Source organism: Camelina sativa, chromosome 11 (assembly GCF_030686135.1).
Source record: "Camelina sativa cultivar CO46 ecotype springtype chromosome 11, ASM3068613v1".
In the NCBI taxonomy this organism is placed as follows: Eukaryota; Viridiplantae; Streptophyta; class Magnoliopsida; order Brassicales; family Brassicaceae; genus Camelina; species Camelina sativa.
In genome coordinates this window covers 15,675,092-15,692,672 of record NC_141890.1, presented here as the reverse complement: position 1 = coordinate 15,692,672, position 17,581 = coordinate 15,675,092, and the positions used below count along the sequence as shown (strand labels likewise).

Below are 17,581 nucleotides of genomic sequence, written 5' to 3'. Positions count from 1 at the left end.
TTCATGGTTTACAGACCAATAGGATGTGCAGTTCGGGATTTTTGGCTTTCAGAACGGATATGAGCAAGGCCTATGACCGAGTTGAATGGGATTTTTTGAAGGTGGTCTTAATAAGGCTAGGCTTTGATTCCAGATGGATCTCTTGGATAATGTGGTGCGTGAGTTCGGTTTCCTATCAAGTGTTGCTTAATGGTCAACCGTGTGGCTCCATTAGGCCAAAACGGGGCCTGCGACAGGGGATCCTTTATACCCTTATTTGTTTATTCTGTGTACTGAGGTGTTGATTGCTAATATAAAAAAGGCAGAGAGGGAAGGAAAAATATCGGGCATTAAGATTGCCCGAGATTCTCCTCCTATTTCTCATTTGTTGTTCGCGGATGATAGTCTGTTTTTTTGTAAAGCGGGTGAAGAACAATGCTCAACGGTTATGGATGTCATAGGCAACTATGGTAAAGCATCCGGCCAGGAGGTTAATTTGGATAAATCATCGATTATGTTTGGTAAAAAAGTGCCTTCAGAGGTCAAGGACAAGGTAAAAACTGTCATTGGAATTTCCAATGAAGGGGGTATGGGCTCCTATTTGGGAATTCCTGAGAGCCTCGGAGGTTCGAGAGTACAAGTCTTCGGTTACGTTCGAGATAGGTTGAATGACCGGGTTAATGGTTGGACAGCAAAATTTTTATCTAGGGGAGGGAAGGAATTTTATTAAAGTCGGTGGCCTTGGCCCTTCCTATGCATGTCATGTCTTGCTTCAAACTTCCTCAAGGGTTAACATCCAAATTGACGAGTGCTATTTCCAATTTTTTGTGGAAATCTGATGGGAAAGATCGGGGGCTCCACTGGGTGGCTTGGGATAAAATGTGTAAAGATAAATCTGAGGGAGGTCTGGGATTTCGGGATTGGGAGGTTTTTAATGATGCGTTATTGGCTAAACAATATTGGCATTTAATACAGCTTCCGAATTCTTTGTTTGCTCAAGTTTTTAGGAGTCGATATTTCAGGAACAAACATCCTTTAATGGCAAAAAAACCTTATTCTCCCTCCTTTGGGTGGAGAAGCATTTTTTCAACTAAAAGTTTAGTGGAAAAAGGAGCCCGATGGACGATTGGCTCAGGGTTCAACATATCGGTTTGGCGTGATCCGTGGATCCCTGATCAACACCCTCGACCTGCAAATGGTAGGGGACAGCAACTTCACCCAAATTTAATGGTAAACCATTTGATTAATCCTCGGACTAAAGAATGGCATTTACCTATACTTCAGGAATATATGGCTCCAGAGGATATTCAAACTATTCTTAGTTTGCCTATTAGCAAGTCTTTTAGACCAGATCGATTGGTGTGGCATTATACACAATCGGGCCGGTATTCGGTTAAGTCAGGTTATAAGGTAGCTCAAGATATGAAGGCTGAAATTGAGTTTGGTCCCAATTTTAATGCCCTGAAGGCTAAGGCTTGGGATCTTCTGGTACCACCTAAAATCAAACACTTCTTCTGGCAGATCGCTTCGGGTTCTCTTCCGGTGACGGTGCGATTAGCCTCCCGGGGAGTTAATTGTGACACGATATGCAAGAGATGTGACTTGGAGGAAGAGTCTATTAACCATACCTTATTTGAGTGTCCACATTCACGTCAAGTTTGGGAGAGGATTTTTGATGGACCTGATACGGATAAGTTCCCATTTGGTTCAATCTATTCAAATTTGGATTTTATATATGGCAAAGGTTTAGCACATATGGCTTTTGGCACTACTCATAGCTCGATTCCGTGGCTGGTCTGGTTCTTATGGAAGGATAGGAATAAAAAAGTTTTTCAAGGATTACAATCAGAGCCAATTGATATCATTAATCAGACTTTACGTGAACAATTGTGGTTGAAGGAATCCCAATTTACTGCAAGGGTTGAAACCGTTTTGACAGATTCTTTGATTACGCCGGAGTTGTTAATTCATTGTCAGGTTGATGGCTCGTGGAAAGCCACAGAACCACATTCAGGGTTAGGATGGTGGTGTGGTGATGGTGAGAATCAGGCTTTGGTAATGGGTGCCAAATGTCAACGTTGCAGTGCATCCCCACTTCATTCAGAGTTAGAAGTATTATTATGGGCGATGAAGTGTATCCGTTCCAGAGGGATTCATTGCCGGAGATTCGAGACGGATTCTGCAGAGTTATTAGTGATGGTGCAAGCTCCGGAGGAGTGGCCGGTTTTCTCAACGCTTCTGGAGGAGTTTCAGGTGCTTAGTGTCTCATTGCCTCCTTTCACCCTTATCAAGATCCCAAGGACGTTAAATGTAAAGGTTGATTGCTTAGCTCGTTCTTCTAGAGTGTTAGTTTCAGAATCGTTTTTTGTAAACAATTTTCTACCAGTTTGAGCAACCAATTGAGGAGTTTTATTTTAATTAATTAATGTGAGGCTGAAAAAAAAAACAACCTTCAGTATATCCTCACTGGCCACTGGTTTGAATTTTTTACATCATGATTCGGATCTGCCATCGCTGGTAGCCATTTTGATAAACAAAATTAGAGATTTCAAGTAGGATCGGATACACTAAACTATGTCTAGCGATGGTTATATTTATAGTGGAGGTCAGCGGTTCCATCAATAAGATAAATGCAATTGATACCATATTTTCATAACAAAATTATTATTTTCGTTTCTATATTTACGATTTTTTAATTGAAAATGTCTATGATTTGGTGATGGTAATTAATCTTGTGTGCACATTTGGTAAGTATATAATATTTTTTTTACGATTTTGAATTTGAATGGATCCTATTGACTCATATCCTAAACAATTCAAAATACGGTTAATATTTAAGTTTGTAATTGTTAAGATTCGGATTTGGAAAGTTTGAAATGCTAATTATTGAAAAGATCTCACATATGGTTAGTATTTGTTGATTGCATATCTTTATATCTGTTATAGTATTTGATAATAAATAAAGATTACGATTTTTCAAAGATTTCCTTAAATTGATTAAATTCATTTTTACAAAAAAAGTCTGTAGGAAATTTCTCTGTTTGGCTCTGATTGGATACAAAAATATTGTTAAACTAGGATTTACTCCGTGGTGTACCACGGTTTATTCGTTTTCATAAATCATTTAAATAAGTTAGTATATTAACATAATCAGGTTTTTTAGTTAGTTAATATAAAATATTATAATATTATATATATGTTGTTGTATTTACAAAATTTATCCCATAACTAATTTCTTTGTTTTGTATTATCAATGTTACACTGTTATATAAATTTTGGTGTTTTTACAATAATTAACAGTACTTGTTAATAAAATTATATGGGTTGACTTTGAAAGAACAATAAATATGTGTACTTTTAAAAATACAATGAACTATGATTAAAATCAAATTTGCTAAAATAACTATATGAATAAATTACATCAGTATTTGTAAATATATTTATATTTTAAATAAATATATTTTTGTATTGTTAATATATCTATATGTCCGTAACATTATTAAACCAAAATAGATTATATTTAATTTATTAGGAACAATAACCTTTATACAATTTTCACAAACACAAAATATAAAAAATACTTGTTGGTTCTCCATGTTAGTAAATCCTAAATAGTAACCAACCATGTATGCCAACTTCAACGGGTTGTCTCGTCTCCAAGTAAATAATCCACCTGCCATACACAAATCAGTTGATGGATCGGTTTGGACTCACACCAAAGATTACAAAAGTTCCCAATACTTGAGTATATAATTGAGTATATAGAGATACAAAAGTTCACACGACAAATGCAAATACCTTAAAACCCACAGAAGCAATTATAGTTAATGCTCTAGAGTCAAGATTGAAATTAAATGAAAAAAACTGCCACATGATTTATTAAACGAAGAATGACATATATATCACGGTTTCACCTCATACGCAAAACTTAAGAAATGAAATCAATGACAAAATGTGTTTTTTTTTCTTTTTGTGTTTGTTTACCGTAATGGCTAGTTGGAGGGTTAACAAAGTGTTTATAATGTTTAAGAAATTTTTTAGGGTTTTGTCTGAGTTAGTAGAAAAATATTGAAAGATCTTTAATTTAAATATTTCAGAATAGTTGATTAGGTATATGCTATTATTATGCTCATATGTAATTAATTTTGTTACTATATGATGTCAAAAGATCTTTAATTTTGATTTAGTTGATTGTGTTGCTACTTTTAAGGAACTTGTATATTGGATTAATAATCTGGAGAGTCAATAGCCTACTGTGAAATCTTAACAAATATGCTCATATGCTTGATAATTAATACTGTTGTAAATCATTTGGAGCGGATCTCCATAACCGGCCTATTCACATGTCCAAGTGCACAAGGCCCATTGGCCCTCTTCTCTAATTCTAAGTCGGTTTAGGAATCCCATTGTACTTAGGACTTTAACCTTTACTATATAATGTACTATTCGATTGAATCATTAATAATACAAGAGAAAACATCCTTCGAGTTTCTCTACTTTCACAACACGTTATCAGCACGAGTTTGCCCTAAAATCCAACTGAGAAAAATCCCTAAAACCCTAAAGCAGCCGCACAACATCCTTTGTTCATCCAAGCTCTCAACCGGATCAAGTTCGTGATTATTCAAGCTCGGCGATCGGTTCTACGTACGTGATCAAGTTTTGTTCGTGACTAGTCAGAGGTTCATGATCAAACTCAAGGTATATCCGAGGTCTTTAGCTCCCGGATCAATTCCAATCAACCCCAAACGGTGTAAGGTATAAATCGAATTCATCGGACAAATATTCGAACCTGATCTTAAATATATTAGAACCCTAAAATCTACAATTACACAATCAACAAATCAAAACCCTAAAGTTCTAAATTCTAGAAAACCCTAAACCCTAAAACATTAAAATCCGATTGTATGAGGTTTAGAATTGCTTAGGATTGATTGTTTGTTATTGATTGATTGTGATATGTCTTGCATAAATTGAAAACTTAAAATCGGAATTGTTCTATGTCTTGCATGAAACCCTAAAACTAAGAACTTAAAATCGAAACCCTAGAGAAATTTTTTTCCGTAAAACCTCTTGTCCTAATTCTATTCAGAATAGGAAAATTTACTAAACTAAAAAGGAAAACTTAAAAAAGAAAATAATCTTATCTAGAGAAAAGGAAAACTTAAAAGAGGAAATTCTAAAACCCTGAATTTATTTGCATTATCCTTGTTCATACTAGATTACATTTTTGTCTAGGATTGTTTCATGCATATATTAATTATGTATTAATAGACAAGAAATTATTTACTAAAATTGGCATGGCATGTTTTGGTCTTAAATACCGCATGGCCTAGACGAAATTAATTGCATGGTTCGGTCTTAAATACCGCATGACATAATCCAAAACGATTGCATGGTTCAGTCTTAAATACCGCATGAAAATAATCGGGTGCATGTTTTGTATTTTATAATGGGCATTAGACACTAAAATTACCCTGAAATCAAAGGACCTATGTGAGTGCATTGAGGATGATAATGATTATACTGAGAAGAGTAGGTACAAGGCGATTTTGCTAATACGCCATCATCTTGCTGAGAGTCTCAAGAACCAGTACCTTACCATTGAGAATCCTCTTGACCTTGGGACAGAGTTGAAAAACAGATATGGACACCAAAAGACGGTGCTCCTACCAAAGGCTCAATTCTATTGGAAAAAGCTAAGGATCCAGGATTTTAAAACCATGGATGAGTATAATTCAGAGCTATTTAAGATAGTCTCGATCTTGAAATTATGTGGTAAGGAGGTTACTGAGGAAGACTTGTTTGAAAAAACATTCTCAATCTTTCACACCAATAACATACTACTTCAGCAATAGTATCGTGAAAAGGGCTTTAAGACATATGCAAGTCTAATCTCTTGTTTGCTACTTGCTGAGCAGAACAATGAGTTATTACTAATGAACAGTGCAATGAGACCTCCTGGTAATGATCCATTACCAGAAGCTCACAAGGTTGATATGACCAAGAAAGATCCTAAAGAGACTAAAGAGTCTAACTACGTCCATAGAAGCAAGTATCACGGCTGTGGCCGTGGTGAAAGAGGACGTGGTTGTCGTGGCAATTACCATGGAAATAATTATGATGGTCATGGCCGTGGGAATCAATCAGACTTCAGTCGTGGTCGAGGTAGAGGCCGTGAAATTTTCAAACCGCAACATAAGACCAAATCCATTTGCCATAGATGTGGTATGGAGAATCATTGGGTAAAGACATGCAGAACACCTAAGCATCTTGTTGATCTCTATCAAGAGAATTTGAAAAAAGAATCCAGAAGCTAATCTGGTTCATCTCGATGGTGAAGGAGATTTCGACCATGAGAATGATGACCAATTGGATTATGAGACTTCGGATTGTCTAGGAGAGGATAATTAAAATTTAAATATTGTCTTGATTTCATTTCCATGTTTCATGCTTTGAATTTTATTGGAATATGATTTTGGTTTAAATTCAATTATTTTATTTTCTTCAATATATTTTTGTTTGTTTTATTCTTTTATGTCTAAAACATAATTCTTGTCCATATTGAGAAATGGCTGAGGACAAAAATATAATTTTGGTGGATAGTGGATTAAGCCACACAATTTTAAAATGATAAGAGATATTTTGCAAAATCTCATTTTGAAAAATGTCAATATTAGCACAATAGCAGGTATAGCAAGTTTAATTGAAGGCTACGGCCAGGCCCATATACTTTTACCTAATGGCACACATCTTGAAATAAGTGATGCCTTATATTCACCCAGCTCAAAGAGGAGCTTATTAAGTTTTAAAGACATTTGTTTGAATAGTTTCCATGTTGAAACTAAGGGTGAAGGAAACCAAGAGTTCCTATATATTACTGAAATCACCCAAAGCCATAAAAAAATCCTAGAGAATATACCCGCATTACCCACTGGTCTTTACCATGCTAAGATTAATATGATAGAAGCTAATATGGCAATGAACAAGATGTTCAATGAACAATTCACTTTATGGCATGACCGGCTTGGCCATCCGGGTTCTAACATGATGTGTAAGCTAATTATGAATTCAAATGCGCACACTCTTAAAGAGAGACGAGTTATCCCTAAAAATTTCACGTGTGTAGCATGTACACAAGGGAAACTCATTATAAGGCCATCACCAGTGAAAGTAACTAAAGAGATTTTTCACTTAAGACTATACGTCTAGACAATGCTGGTGAATTTACATCCCAAGCGTTTAATGATTATTGTATGTCCATGGGGGTAAGTGTGGAACATCCCATGGCACATCTACATACACAGAATGGATTAGCTGAATCCTTCATTAAACGAATTCAATTGATTGTTCGACCATTACTCATGAGGTCGAAGCTTCTTGTGTCGGCTTGGGGACACGCAGTATTACATGCATCAGAACTTATACGCATCAGGTCATCTAGTGAACATAAATATTCGCCATCCCAATTACTAACGGGTCATGAGCCAGACATATCTCATCTAAAGACATTCGGGTGTGCCGTTTATGTACCGATTGCACCATCACAGAGAACAAAGATGGGACCTCAAAGGAGGATGGGAATATATGTTGGATATGATTCTCCAACCATTATTAAGTATCTAGAGCCAACGACGGCTGATTTATTTAAGGCTAGATACGTGGATTGTCAGTTTGCTGAATCCGAATTTCCTATGTTGGGTGGAGAGACAATCAAGCTGGTCAAAGAAATATCATGGAATCAAGCATCCTTAAATTGGCAAGATCCTCGGACTCTAGCATGTGAGGCAGAGGTCCAAAAGATTTTACATTTACAAAAGCTAGCTAATCAATTGTCAGATTCCTTTGCTGACCCAAAGAGAGTTATAAAATCGTACATACCAACTTGTAATGCACCAGTACGTATTGATGTTCAAAAGGAACACAATCAAGTTACTAAAGAGTCTAAGGCACGTTTGAAACGTGGTAGACCAATAGGTTCCAAAGATAAGAACCATCGGAAATCTAAGAAAGGTGCAAATCAAACCGAGGTTACGAAAAATATAGACATGGCCGCGGCAAATCTTAAGGTATCAAATGAGGTTTGGGACGCTGAACCTCAAGGTCCTGAAGGTATTGATAATAATAAGATCTCAATAAATTATATCATGTCTGGAATTCAATGGAACCGAAAAGATGTCGACATTGATGAAATAATTGCATACAAGGTAGCACTTGAAATAAATGAGGATCATGAACCCACGTCCATATTAGAGTGCACTCAAAGTTCAGAATGGTTATAATGGAAAGAAGCCATTGACGTGGAGTTAAATTCATTAAAGAAAAGGAATGTGTTTGGTCCGATCTTAAGGACACCATTCGATATAAAGCCAGTTGGACACAAATAGGTCTTTGTAAGGAAGAGAAAATGAGAATAATGAAATCGTGAGATATAAGGCACGACTTGTAGCACAATGATTCTCTCAAAGACCAAGAATAGATTATGAGGAGACATACTCCCCTGTGGTGGATGCAACGACTTTTAGATTTTTAATAAGTCTGGCTATAAGAGAAAAACTTGACTTGCGGCTAATGGATGTAGTGACCGCATATTTATATGGTCCACTGGATAATGAAATATATATGAGATTACCAGAGGGTATTGAGCTCAAAGATAAGAGTGGTTCTCGAGAACGATACTGCATAAGGCTAAACAAATCTCGTTATGGATTGAAACAAAGTGGGCGTATGTGGTACAATATACTAAGTGAGTACCTAGCCAAAGAAGGCTATAAGAATAATCCCATCAGTCAATGTGTTTTTATAAAGAAGTTTGCAAACAAAGGGTTTGTAATCATAGCAGTATATGTGGATGATTTGAATATCCTAGGAACCTCTGGGAAAATCGCCCAAACAGTTGAATATCTCAAGAAAGAGTTTGAAATGAAAAACCTAGGTAAAACTAAATTCCGTTTGGGATTGCAGCTTGAGTACATAAATGATAGAATCCTTGTGCATCAAATGGCATATACTAATAATGTACTCAAGAGATTTAATATAGACCAGGCTCACCCATTGCCTAGCCCAATGGTTGTGAGAAGCCTAAATTTGGACAGTGATCCATTTGGTCCAAAGAAGGACGATGAAGAGATTCTCGGTCCGGAAGTGCCATACCTCAGTGCTATAGGAGCGTTAATGTTCTTGGCTAGCCACACTAGACCAGACATTTGTTTTGCCGTGAACCTCCTAGCAAGATTTAGTTCTTGTCCGACCCAAAGGCACTGGAACAGTATTAAACATGTATTGCGTTACCTACAAGGAACGTTGGATTTGAGTTTATTTTATACTAACTATAACAAAGAAGGTTTAGTTGGTTTTGCTGACGTAGGTTATCTATCCGATCCACATAATGCTAGGTCTCAAAAAGGCTATGTGTTTACGCATGGTGGTACAGTAATTTCATGGCGTTCGATGAAGCAGACAATAGCGGCCACATCATCTAATCATGCAGATATTTTAGCCATGCATGAAGCCAGCCGTGAGTGTGTTTGGTTGAGGTCCATGAAACAACACATCCGATCAGATTGTGGCATGGACGATGACAAGGAACCAACTATATTGTATGAAGACAACAGCACTTGCATCACACAACTAAAGGAAGGATACATTAAGGGAGATCGGACAAAGCACATATTGCCTAAGTTCTTCTTCACACATGAACTACAAAATTCCGGAGAAGTTCAAGTGGTGCAAGTTCCATCATGCGACAATTCAGCCGATCTCTTCACCAAATCATTACCGACATCGACATTCAAGAAGCTCACGCACCAGATTGGGATGCATAGACTTAAGGACTTCTAGTGATGCTTGGAACAGGGGGAGTAATACGTGCTGTACTCTTTTTCCTTCACCATGGTTTTGTCCCAATGGGTTTTCCTGGTAAGGTTTTAATGAGACAGCGTCCCCAAGCGTATTACGGTGATCTCTTAGAATTTGCACGGTTATGTCATCCAAGGGAGAGTGTTGTAAATCACTTGGAGTGGATCTCCATAACCGGCCCATTTACATGTCCAAGTCCACAAGGCCCATTTGCCCTCTTCTCTAATTCTAAGTCGGTTTAGGAATCCCATTGTACTTAGGGCTTTAACCTTTACTATATAATGTACTATTCGATTGAATCATTAATAATCCAAGAGAAAACATCCTTCGAGTTTCTCTACTTTCACAACAAATACCGATTTTTTGGCTTATAAATAGATTTATTAGAACCAGAATATTACCATATCTTCAGTATATCTTCAAGATTGTTTTTTATTTTATTTTGACTAACATAATTAATAATAACGACGGCGACACTTTTGTCAATAATATACTTTTGGAATGTAAATATAATCCGAGTTTTAATCATTTATGTTTTCGATTAATGGGATCCGATTCACTAATTTTGGGTTGTAACATATAAAATTAAACTGACCCATTTTTGATAATATTCTTAATGATTTTAGATTAATAGTGTTTAATACCATGGTTTTTTGGAAAATATATTGAAAATGATTATTGCACAAAAATGTATTTCAAAAATGTTAAGATAGATTTTTAAAATATATATCGGTTTATAAAAATTCAATCATATCATATGCTAAAAAAAATCTAAAATTTTATTAACTTTATGTGTTAAATAGTACTCCAAATAATTAAATATAAGATTAAATAAAAGTAAAAGGAGAATTATATTTTAATCTAACGTATTGGTTTAAATTAGGTGGATAGATTTTAGGAAATTAATATTAGCATATAAGGAAATGATTGTGTTTGGTTGTAAGGATTGTAGAGAATTTTGTTGGGCTTGTTTGGATACAAAGATAAGAGAGGATGACACAAAAATGTACTCCAAAAATGTTAAGATAAATACTCATTCCGAACAAAGTTCCTTATTAATTGTACATGTTTGGCTTCAAGAATTATACATATCCTTATTTCTATTTTAGTGGCATTTCATTGTAATAATCTTTAACCCTATGTTTTTTTATTAAAAATGTTTCCTTTTTAATAGTATATATTGATGCGCATATTTCTATCATTTTGTGTTTGTTATTATTTTGTGTGTAGAGTCATAGTTACTTATTGGGATATTATTCTGCAAATCATATCCCGTGTGTAATGTTATTTGTTTCCTTATCAGTCTGTATATTCTCTGCAAATCTATATCCTCTATATATGTCTGTAATGGTTCTCAAAATAAATACACAGAAATATCTTTTCATTGTCCACCTCTTCATCACCATACACGCATAATAATTTTTTTTTATAACTTTTATATATAAACGATCAAATTCGATTGTTGTAAAACATGAAAACATTGCAAACTTCAATTATAATGAAGTTAGAATTCTCACTCGTCTCTCTCTTTTTTATTTAGTACCTCTTTTTTTATTAGGTCAGATTAGTAATATACACAAAACTGTACAGAAAAGCTGTAAATTGGTGTTGTAAGATATTATGAAATAGTGTATAACTGTGAGAAAGAGTTTTACATTAAAATTGTACAAAAGGCTGAGAGCATTTTTTAATAAAGTTTTTAGTAACGCTTTTGTAATTGGCAAAAATTCAAAGTTGTACACTTGTGAATCTTTATGTTCACCAATCAAACTCATTAATTCATTTGGGTGTTAGCACAAGAAAAAGAATCATTTGGGGTATGAAAAGCCTTCAACGTCGTTTATCCCCCTTCATATGAAGTTTAAGTCGCTACTTTGGACAATGAGATCCCTTATTTTTATTTTTTAACAAACATTTCTCTCTCTCTCTCTTTATCATGTTGCATCTGAGACATATTACAAGAAGTTAACAGATTGATTCTCTAATGAAAAACCCATCCTTTTCTAGCTTGATTGATTTTGCTGTTAAAATAAAAAATGATTGTATTTAAATTTTTGAAAGTGTTTGTGAATTATACATAATAGAGAAATAAACTGTTATTGATATAATAGAAATCAATTTATATAACTATGTTCAATTATATATAAGGTATGAGATCCAAGAGCAACTGATATATAGTGGAATACCATAACGTAACTTGTAAAACATTAATGTTAAAATACGTTGGAGGCACCCTAATCCAAAAACATATCACTAAAAATGATCAATCTAAATTAATACTAGAATAGGACCCATCTTAGAGTACGGATTGATATTTTTCTTGTATTTTAAAATTTTTAATAAAAATGACATATAGATTAGTTCTAAATTAATATTTTTATTATATGTCACTAGGTTTCACCATCATAAAGACGGTCTATGTTCTTGCAGAGATTACTGGTGAGGGTAGTCATTGGCAATATTCTATTTTATAATTATGTATACTAGGACTCAGACTCCCGTGATATCGCGGGGAAGTATTTTAGAAAAAAATAAATAAAATTTAAAACTTATAATTATACACTATGAAATCATTTGAATGTAATAAAATAGTTTGAATACATAAATTAAACATAAACTGTTACGAAAAACACAACCATCAAAATAAAAACTTGTAACAAAAAATATTATATAGAATAGACGCAACTTTGCAAAAAAATATTGTTTAAAGTATTATAAATATAATGTTTTTTAATGAAGAATTATGGTAAAGCTACAATTAAAAAATCAATATGACATAGTGATCATAACTGAGAATATTGAACTAATGGTTGTAATGCATAAATATACTTTTCTATTGAATAATTATAATTAAAAACAAAATAATATAAATTTTGAATATTAAATTAGTTTTTAATGAAAAGTTACGATAAATAGACGCAACGCAAAAATTCTATATTCAGTTTTATTAAATTTCTATATTGCTATAATTATTTCTAAAATTTTAGTTAGATTATAGAATAACGTTGAATATTAGATATTAATATTCAAATTATTTAGATTTAACATAAAACGGAAAATTTGTTTCAACGAACAATGATTTGTTAGTTATTGATGAAAAGACAAATATATAGAAAGTTCAAAAGATATGACTGTTTAAATAGACACACCTATTAGAACAAAAAGTTGTGATGAAATAATATGAATAAAATATAGTGAAAAGACATAACTGTAAAATAAAAATATACAACTGTTTGAGTTTTAAAAAAAGGAATAAAAACAATTTTTTACAAAAAAAATACTAAGCAAAGTCGCAATTGTTGTTCGTATTTATTCAGATTGTTATTCTTATTTTTAAATATTAAACTATTTTTTTAACAAAAACTTACGATAAAAATAGACCCAACTATAAATTCAATATTAAGTTGTATTAAATTTCTCTATCGCTATAATCATTTCTAAAATTTAAGTTAGATTATAGAATCACGTTGAATATTAGATATTAATATTTAATTATTTAAATTTAACATTGTGACAACTCGTCCGTGGACCCCACTAGCCTCACTGCTAGTTGGTCCCATAGGTTGGCCCTGCAGGGCATTGATCCTAACTCATCACTGTGGATATCCAAATCCACCAGTAGGTTATTGGTGCATCAGGCGTTCCTCGAACCCTGGTCCCTCACCCTTTAACAACCTTCCCACAAACAAGTTGCCACCAATTGACCATGTGACAATCCGTCCGTGGACCCCACTAGCCTTACTGCTAGTTGCCCCCATAGGCTGGCCCTGCAGGGCATCAATCCTAACCCATCAATGTGGGAAGGTTGTTAAAGGGTGAGGGACCAGGGTTCGAGGAACCCCTGATGCACCAATAATCTACTGGTGGATTTGGATATCCACAGTGATGGGTTAGGATCGATGCCCTGCAGGGCCAGCCTATGGGGGCAACTAGTAGTGAGGCTAGTGGGGTACACAGACGGGTTGTCATAAACATAAAATGGAAAATTTGTTACTGATGAAGAGACAAATATAAAGAGACTTCAAAAGACATGACTATTTAAATAGACACACCTAATAGACCGAAAAGTTGTGATGAAAAGATATAAATAAAATATAGTGAAAAGACACAACTTTACAATGAACAGATACAATCGTTTGAATTTAAAAAAAGTTATGAAAAAGTGCTACAAAAAATCGCAAATATTGTGTATGCACTTGATTTCACCTAATAACCCATATAAATTGCTTTTAAATAAAAGACATCTTTCTTATCATATTGAGAAGTCAAATTCAAAAACTCACTATATAATCCATCTAACTCTTGAAAAAAAAACTCTAGGTATTTTCATGAATTTTTTATATTTAAAATTAACTAAAAGTTGTAAATTAGATTCGTCAATTCCAAAATCTTTTGTTAAATCAAGAATTGGAAACAATTGTAAATTATATTATTTTGTGTCATGGCAAAAAAATGAAAACAGTTCAAAAAGACAAATATATCTAGATTTCAAAAGATATGAATATTCTAATGAACACAACTTTACAGTGAACAGTTGCAACTTTACAAAAAACAGTTACAATGAACAATCGCAGCTTTTTGTAAAACACACAATTTAATTTTTCTACAGATTTTTTTATAAAATATCCAAAAGGTATGGTTGAAAAAACACAACTTTTGGTGGCATTTATTCGGATTGCTATTATATATAGACATTAAATTTTTATATTTAAAACTACCTAAAAGTTGTAAATTAGTTTCATCATTCCAAAAATCTTTGGTTAAATCAAGAATTGGAAGAGTTTCTTAACTTTTAAAAGAATGAATGCTAGAGAATAATTTAGAAAGCCGTAAAAACTATTGATATTAAAATTTTATATTATTTTGTGTCATGGCAAAAAAATGAAAACAGTTCAAAGAAATAGTTTCAAAAGATACGAATATTCGAATAAACACAACTCTACAATGAACAGTTGCAACTTTACAAAAAACCGTTACAATGAACAATCACAACTCTTTGTAAAAGATACAATTTAAATTTTTACAAATTTTATTAAAAAATTATCCAAAAGGTACGATTGAAAAAATACAAGTTTTAGTGGCATTTATTCAGATTGGGTTTAAATATATTGAAAAGTCAAATCCAAAAACTCACTATGTATTCCATCTAAATCTTGGAAAAACACTCTATGTATTTTCATTAAACTTTTATATTTAAAATTAACTAAAAGATGTAAATTAGATTCATCATTCCAAAAATCTTTTGTGAAATCAAGAATTAGAGGAATTTCTTTTAAAATAATGAATGCTAGAAAATAATTTAGATAAATGTATAAACCGTTGAGATTGAAATTTTAGTTGATTTTGTGTCATGGCAAAAAAAAATGAAAACAGTTCAAACAGACAAATATATATAGATTTCAAAAGATACGAATGTTCCAATCAACACAACTTTACAGTGAACATTTTTATCTTTTCATAAATAGCCGTTTTAATGATCCATCACGATTTTTAAGAAAATATCCAAAAGGTCGATTGAAAAAACACAACTGTTGGTCACATTTATTCGGATTGTTATTATTATATAGATTAAAATATGTTTATGTATGTCGATTTGGTATAACTGATTATTATCTTGTGTGACACGCCGATTTCAGAGACTTGTAGAGAGGTTTAAAGAATTGATTTGGCCACCGATGTTACCAAAATGCAATTATCTTTTTGGTCAAGGGTCTTGAGAAAATTCCAGATTTAAGTGTGATTGAGCTGGAGTACTTTCAGGATGGGTGACCTTGCGGGAAGTTATTGTCGGAACTGTGCGAGTGAGGACAAAACACAGGGAAAAATTATGTGGTGTTTAGGGTTTAGAAGAATAGGCATGGGTCTATTCAGAAGTCAGAATTTTTAGACTATCCAAACCAAAAATGAATTCTCACAAAAGATCCATCGATATTTGGTATATATATATATTTTAGAACTATAAAGTTGATACTCCAAATTAGAGGATAAAAATTTATAAAGAGAGTATCTGACATTCAGGATTTAGAGGAACGAGCTAATCAATCTGCCTTTATTAAGAGAGTAAAAAGGGGCAAAGAAACATTAAGTGCCTTGAATTCATCAAGAAGCGTAGAAAAAGCCAGCCACTCTTCAGTGGTTTGCACCATTGCGACTGTAACGCCCCGACCGCCATCTTTCATTGGGCCCCATATCCAATCCCAATCCATGGGCCCATTTTCCTTAATGGGCCTTATGTCCTCTCATTAGGCTCGTGAGCCCATCTATATCTGACGGTCGGTTTGCTATGTCCGGAAGGCTTTAAAGACTTGTTACCGTTTCTACAAATCACCACATGATCTTTTCCTGTGTTTTGTCCTCACTGGCACAGTTTCGACAGTCACTTCCCGGAAAGTCACCCATCCTAAGACTACTCCAGCATAAGCACGCTTAACTGTGGAATTCTCTCAGGACCCTTGACCGAAAAGATAAGTGCAATTTGTGATATAGGTGGCCAAATCAATTCTTTTAAACCTCTCCGCAAATTTCTGAAACGAGGGTGTCACAATTCACCCCCTCTAACAGATCGCAACGTCCTCATTGTGCACCAAGACCGTCACCCCCTGATGGTGTGAGTCCACTCGACTCCACACTCGTCTGGGTTTGGCTCTGATACCACTTGTAACGCCCCAACCGCCACCTCTTGGGACCGTCTTGTGGCCTTTGTGGCGGACTTTTGAGCCGTTGTACCCGTGTGTGGCGGTCTTTTGAGACATTGTGTGGCCTTTCTGGCGGGCTGTTTAGCCAATTGTGTGGCCTTTAATTTGTGGCGGGCTGTTTAGCAAATGTGCCTATTTAGGCGATCCTTCGGGATGTGTGGTCTTCATGACGGTCCTTCGGGACGTGTGGCCTATTAAGGCAATCCTTCGGGATGAGTGGTCTTCGTGACGGTCCTTCGGGGAAAGTGGTCTTCGTGACGGTCCTTCAGGACGAGTGGTCTTCGTGACGGTCCTGTTTAGGACATTTGTTTGGCCTTGGTGGCGGTCCTGTTTAGGAAATTTGTTTGGCCTTTGTGGTGGCCCTTGTGGCAGGTTTATGATCCTTGTGTGGTCATGAGGTATTCCAGTGAGGGGGATATGTGGCTGATAGGACATTGTGATGTTTTACGCGAGCCACGGGAAGGAAACCTGGTTAGGGTTAGGACTCATACGTGTTCAAAATTGTTTGCTCGCGACTCTTGGGAGACTTTTCTCCTACCATATTCTGAGACTTTGTGGCTTGAGAGTTGTAACATTCATGAACCAAATTGGGGATTTTGGGGATGGGTGTCGATCGACACCAAGGGTAATGTCGATCGACACCAGCAATTCTGATTCGTCCGGTTTGTTTTAATTTGTCATTTGGTGCGGTTTGGTTTAATTGAAACCTTAAAAACCGACATATTAAAGGTTGAACTCGACCTAGGTCGTGCAGGGGGGAGTTGTTTTGCCGTTTTAGAGAGAAAAGAGAGAAGAGAGAGTGTTCTTGGTAGATTGGGATTTCTTGGCTTGGATTGAGAGATCTGTTGCTATGGAGTGAAGATCTTGTGCTAGGAATAAAGGAGAAGAAGGGAGATCCGTCTTTTTCATGTGTGAGGGGATGGATGGGAGATTTGTGGTGGATTGGGAGACACAAGGAGGTTTTCTCATGGCTGTAATCCAGGTAAGTGTTGTTGTTTTAGTGTTTGATCGATTAGAGAATTGATGGTTGTAGTGGATTAGGGATTTGC

General features: G+C 34.8%; 1 protein-coding gene across 1 annotated transcript in view; it reads left to right on the top strand.

Moving 5' to 3' along the window:
• The window catches only part of LOC147934039 (uncharacterized), a 28,847-nt gene that overhangs the window by 1,159 nt on the left and 10,107 nt on the right, over window positions 1-17,581 (top strand). The window contains exons 3-6 of the mRNA XM_087472446.1: window positions 15-101; window positions 215-655; window positions 955-2,232; window positions 5,901-6,224. Coding sequence (XP_087328572.1) covers window positions 15-101; window positions 215-655; window positions 955-2,232; window positions 5,901-6,224 — 2,130 coding nt within the window. The remainder of the gene's footprint in view (window positions 1-14; window positions 102-214; window positions 656-954; window positions 2,233-5,900; window positions 6,225-17,581) is intronic.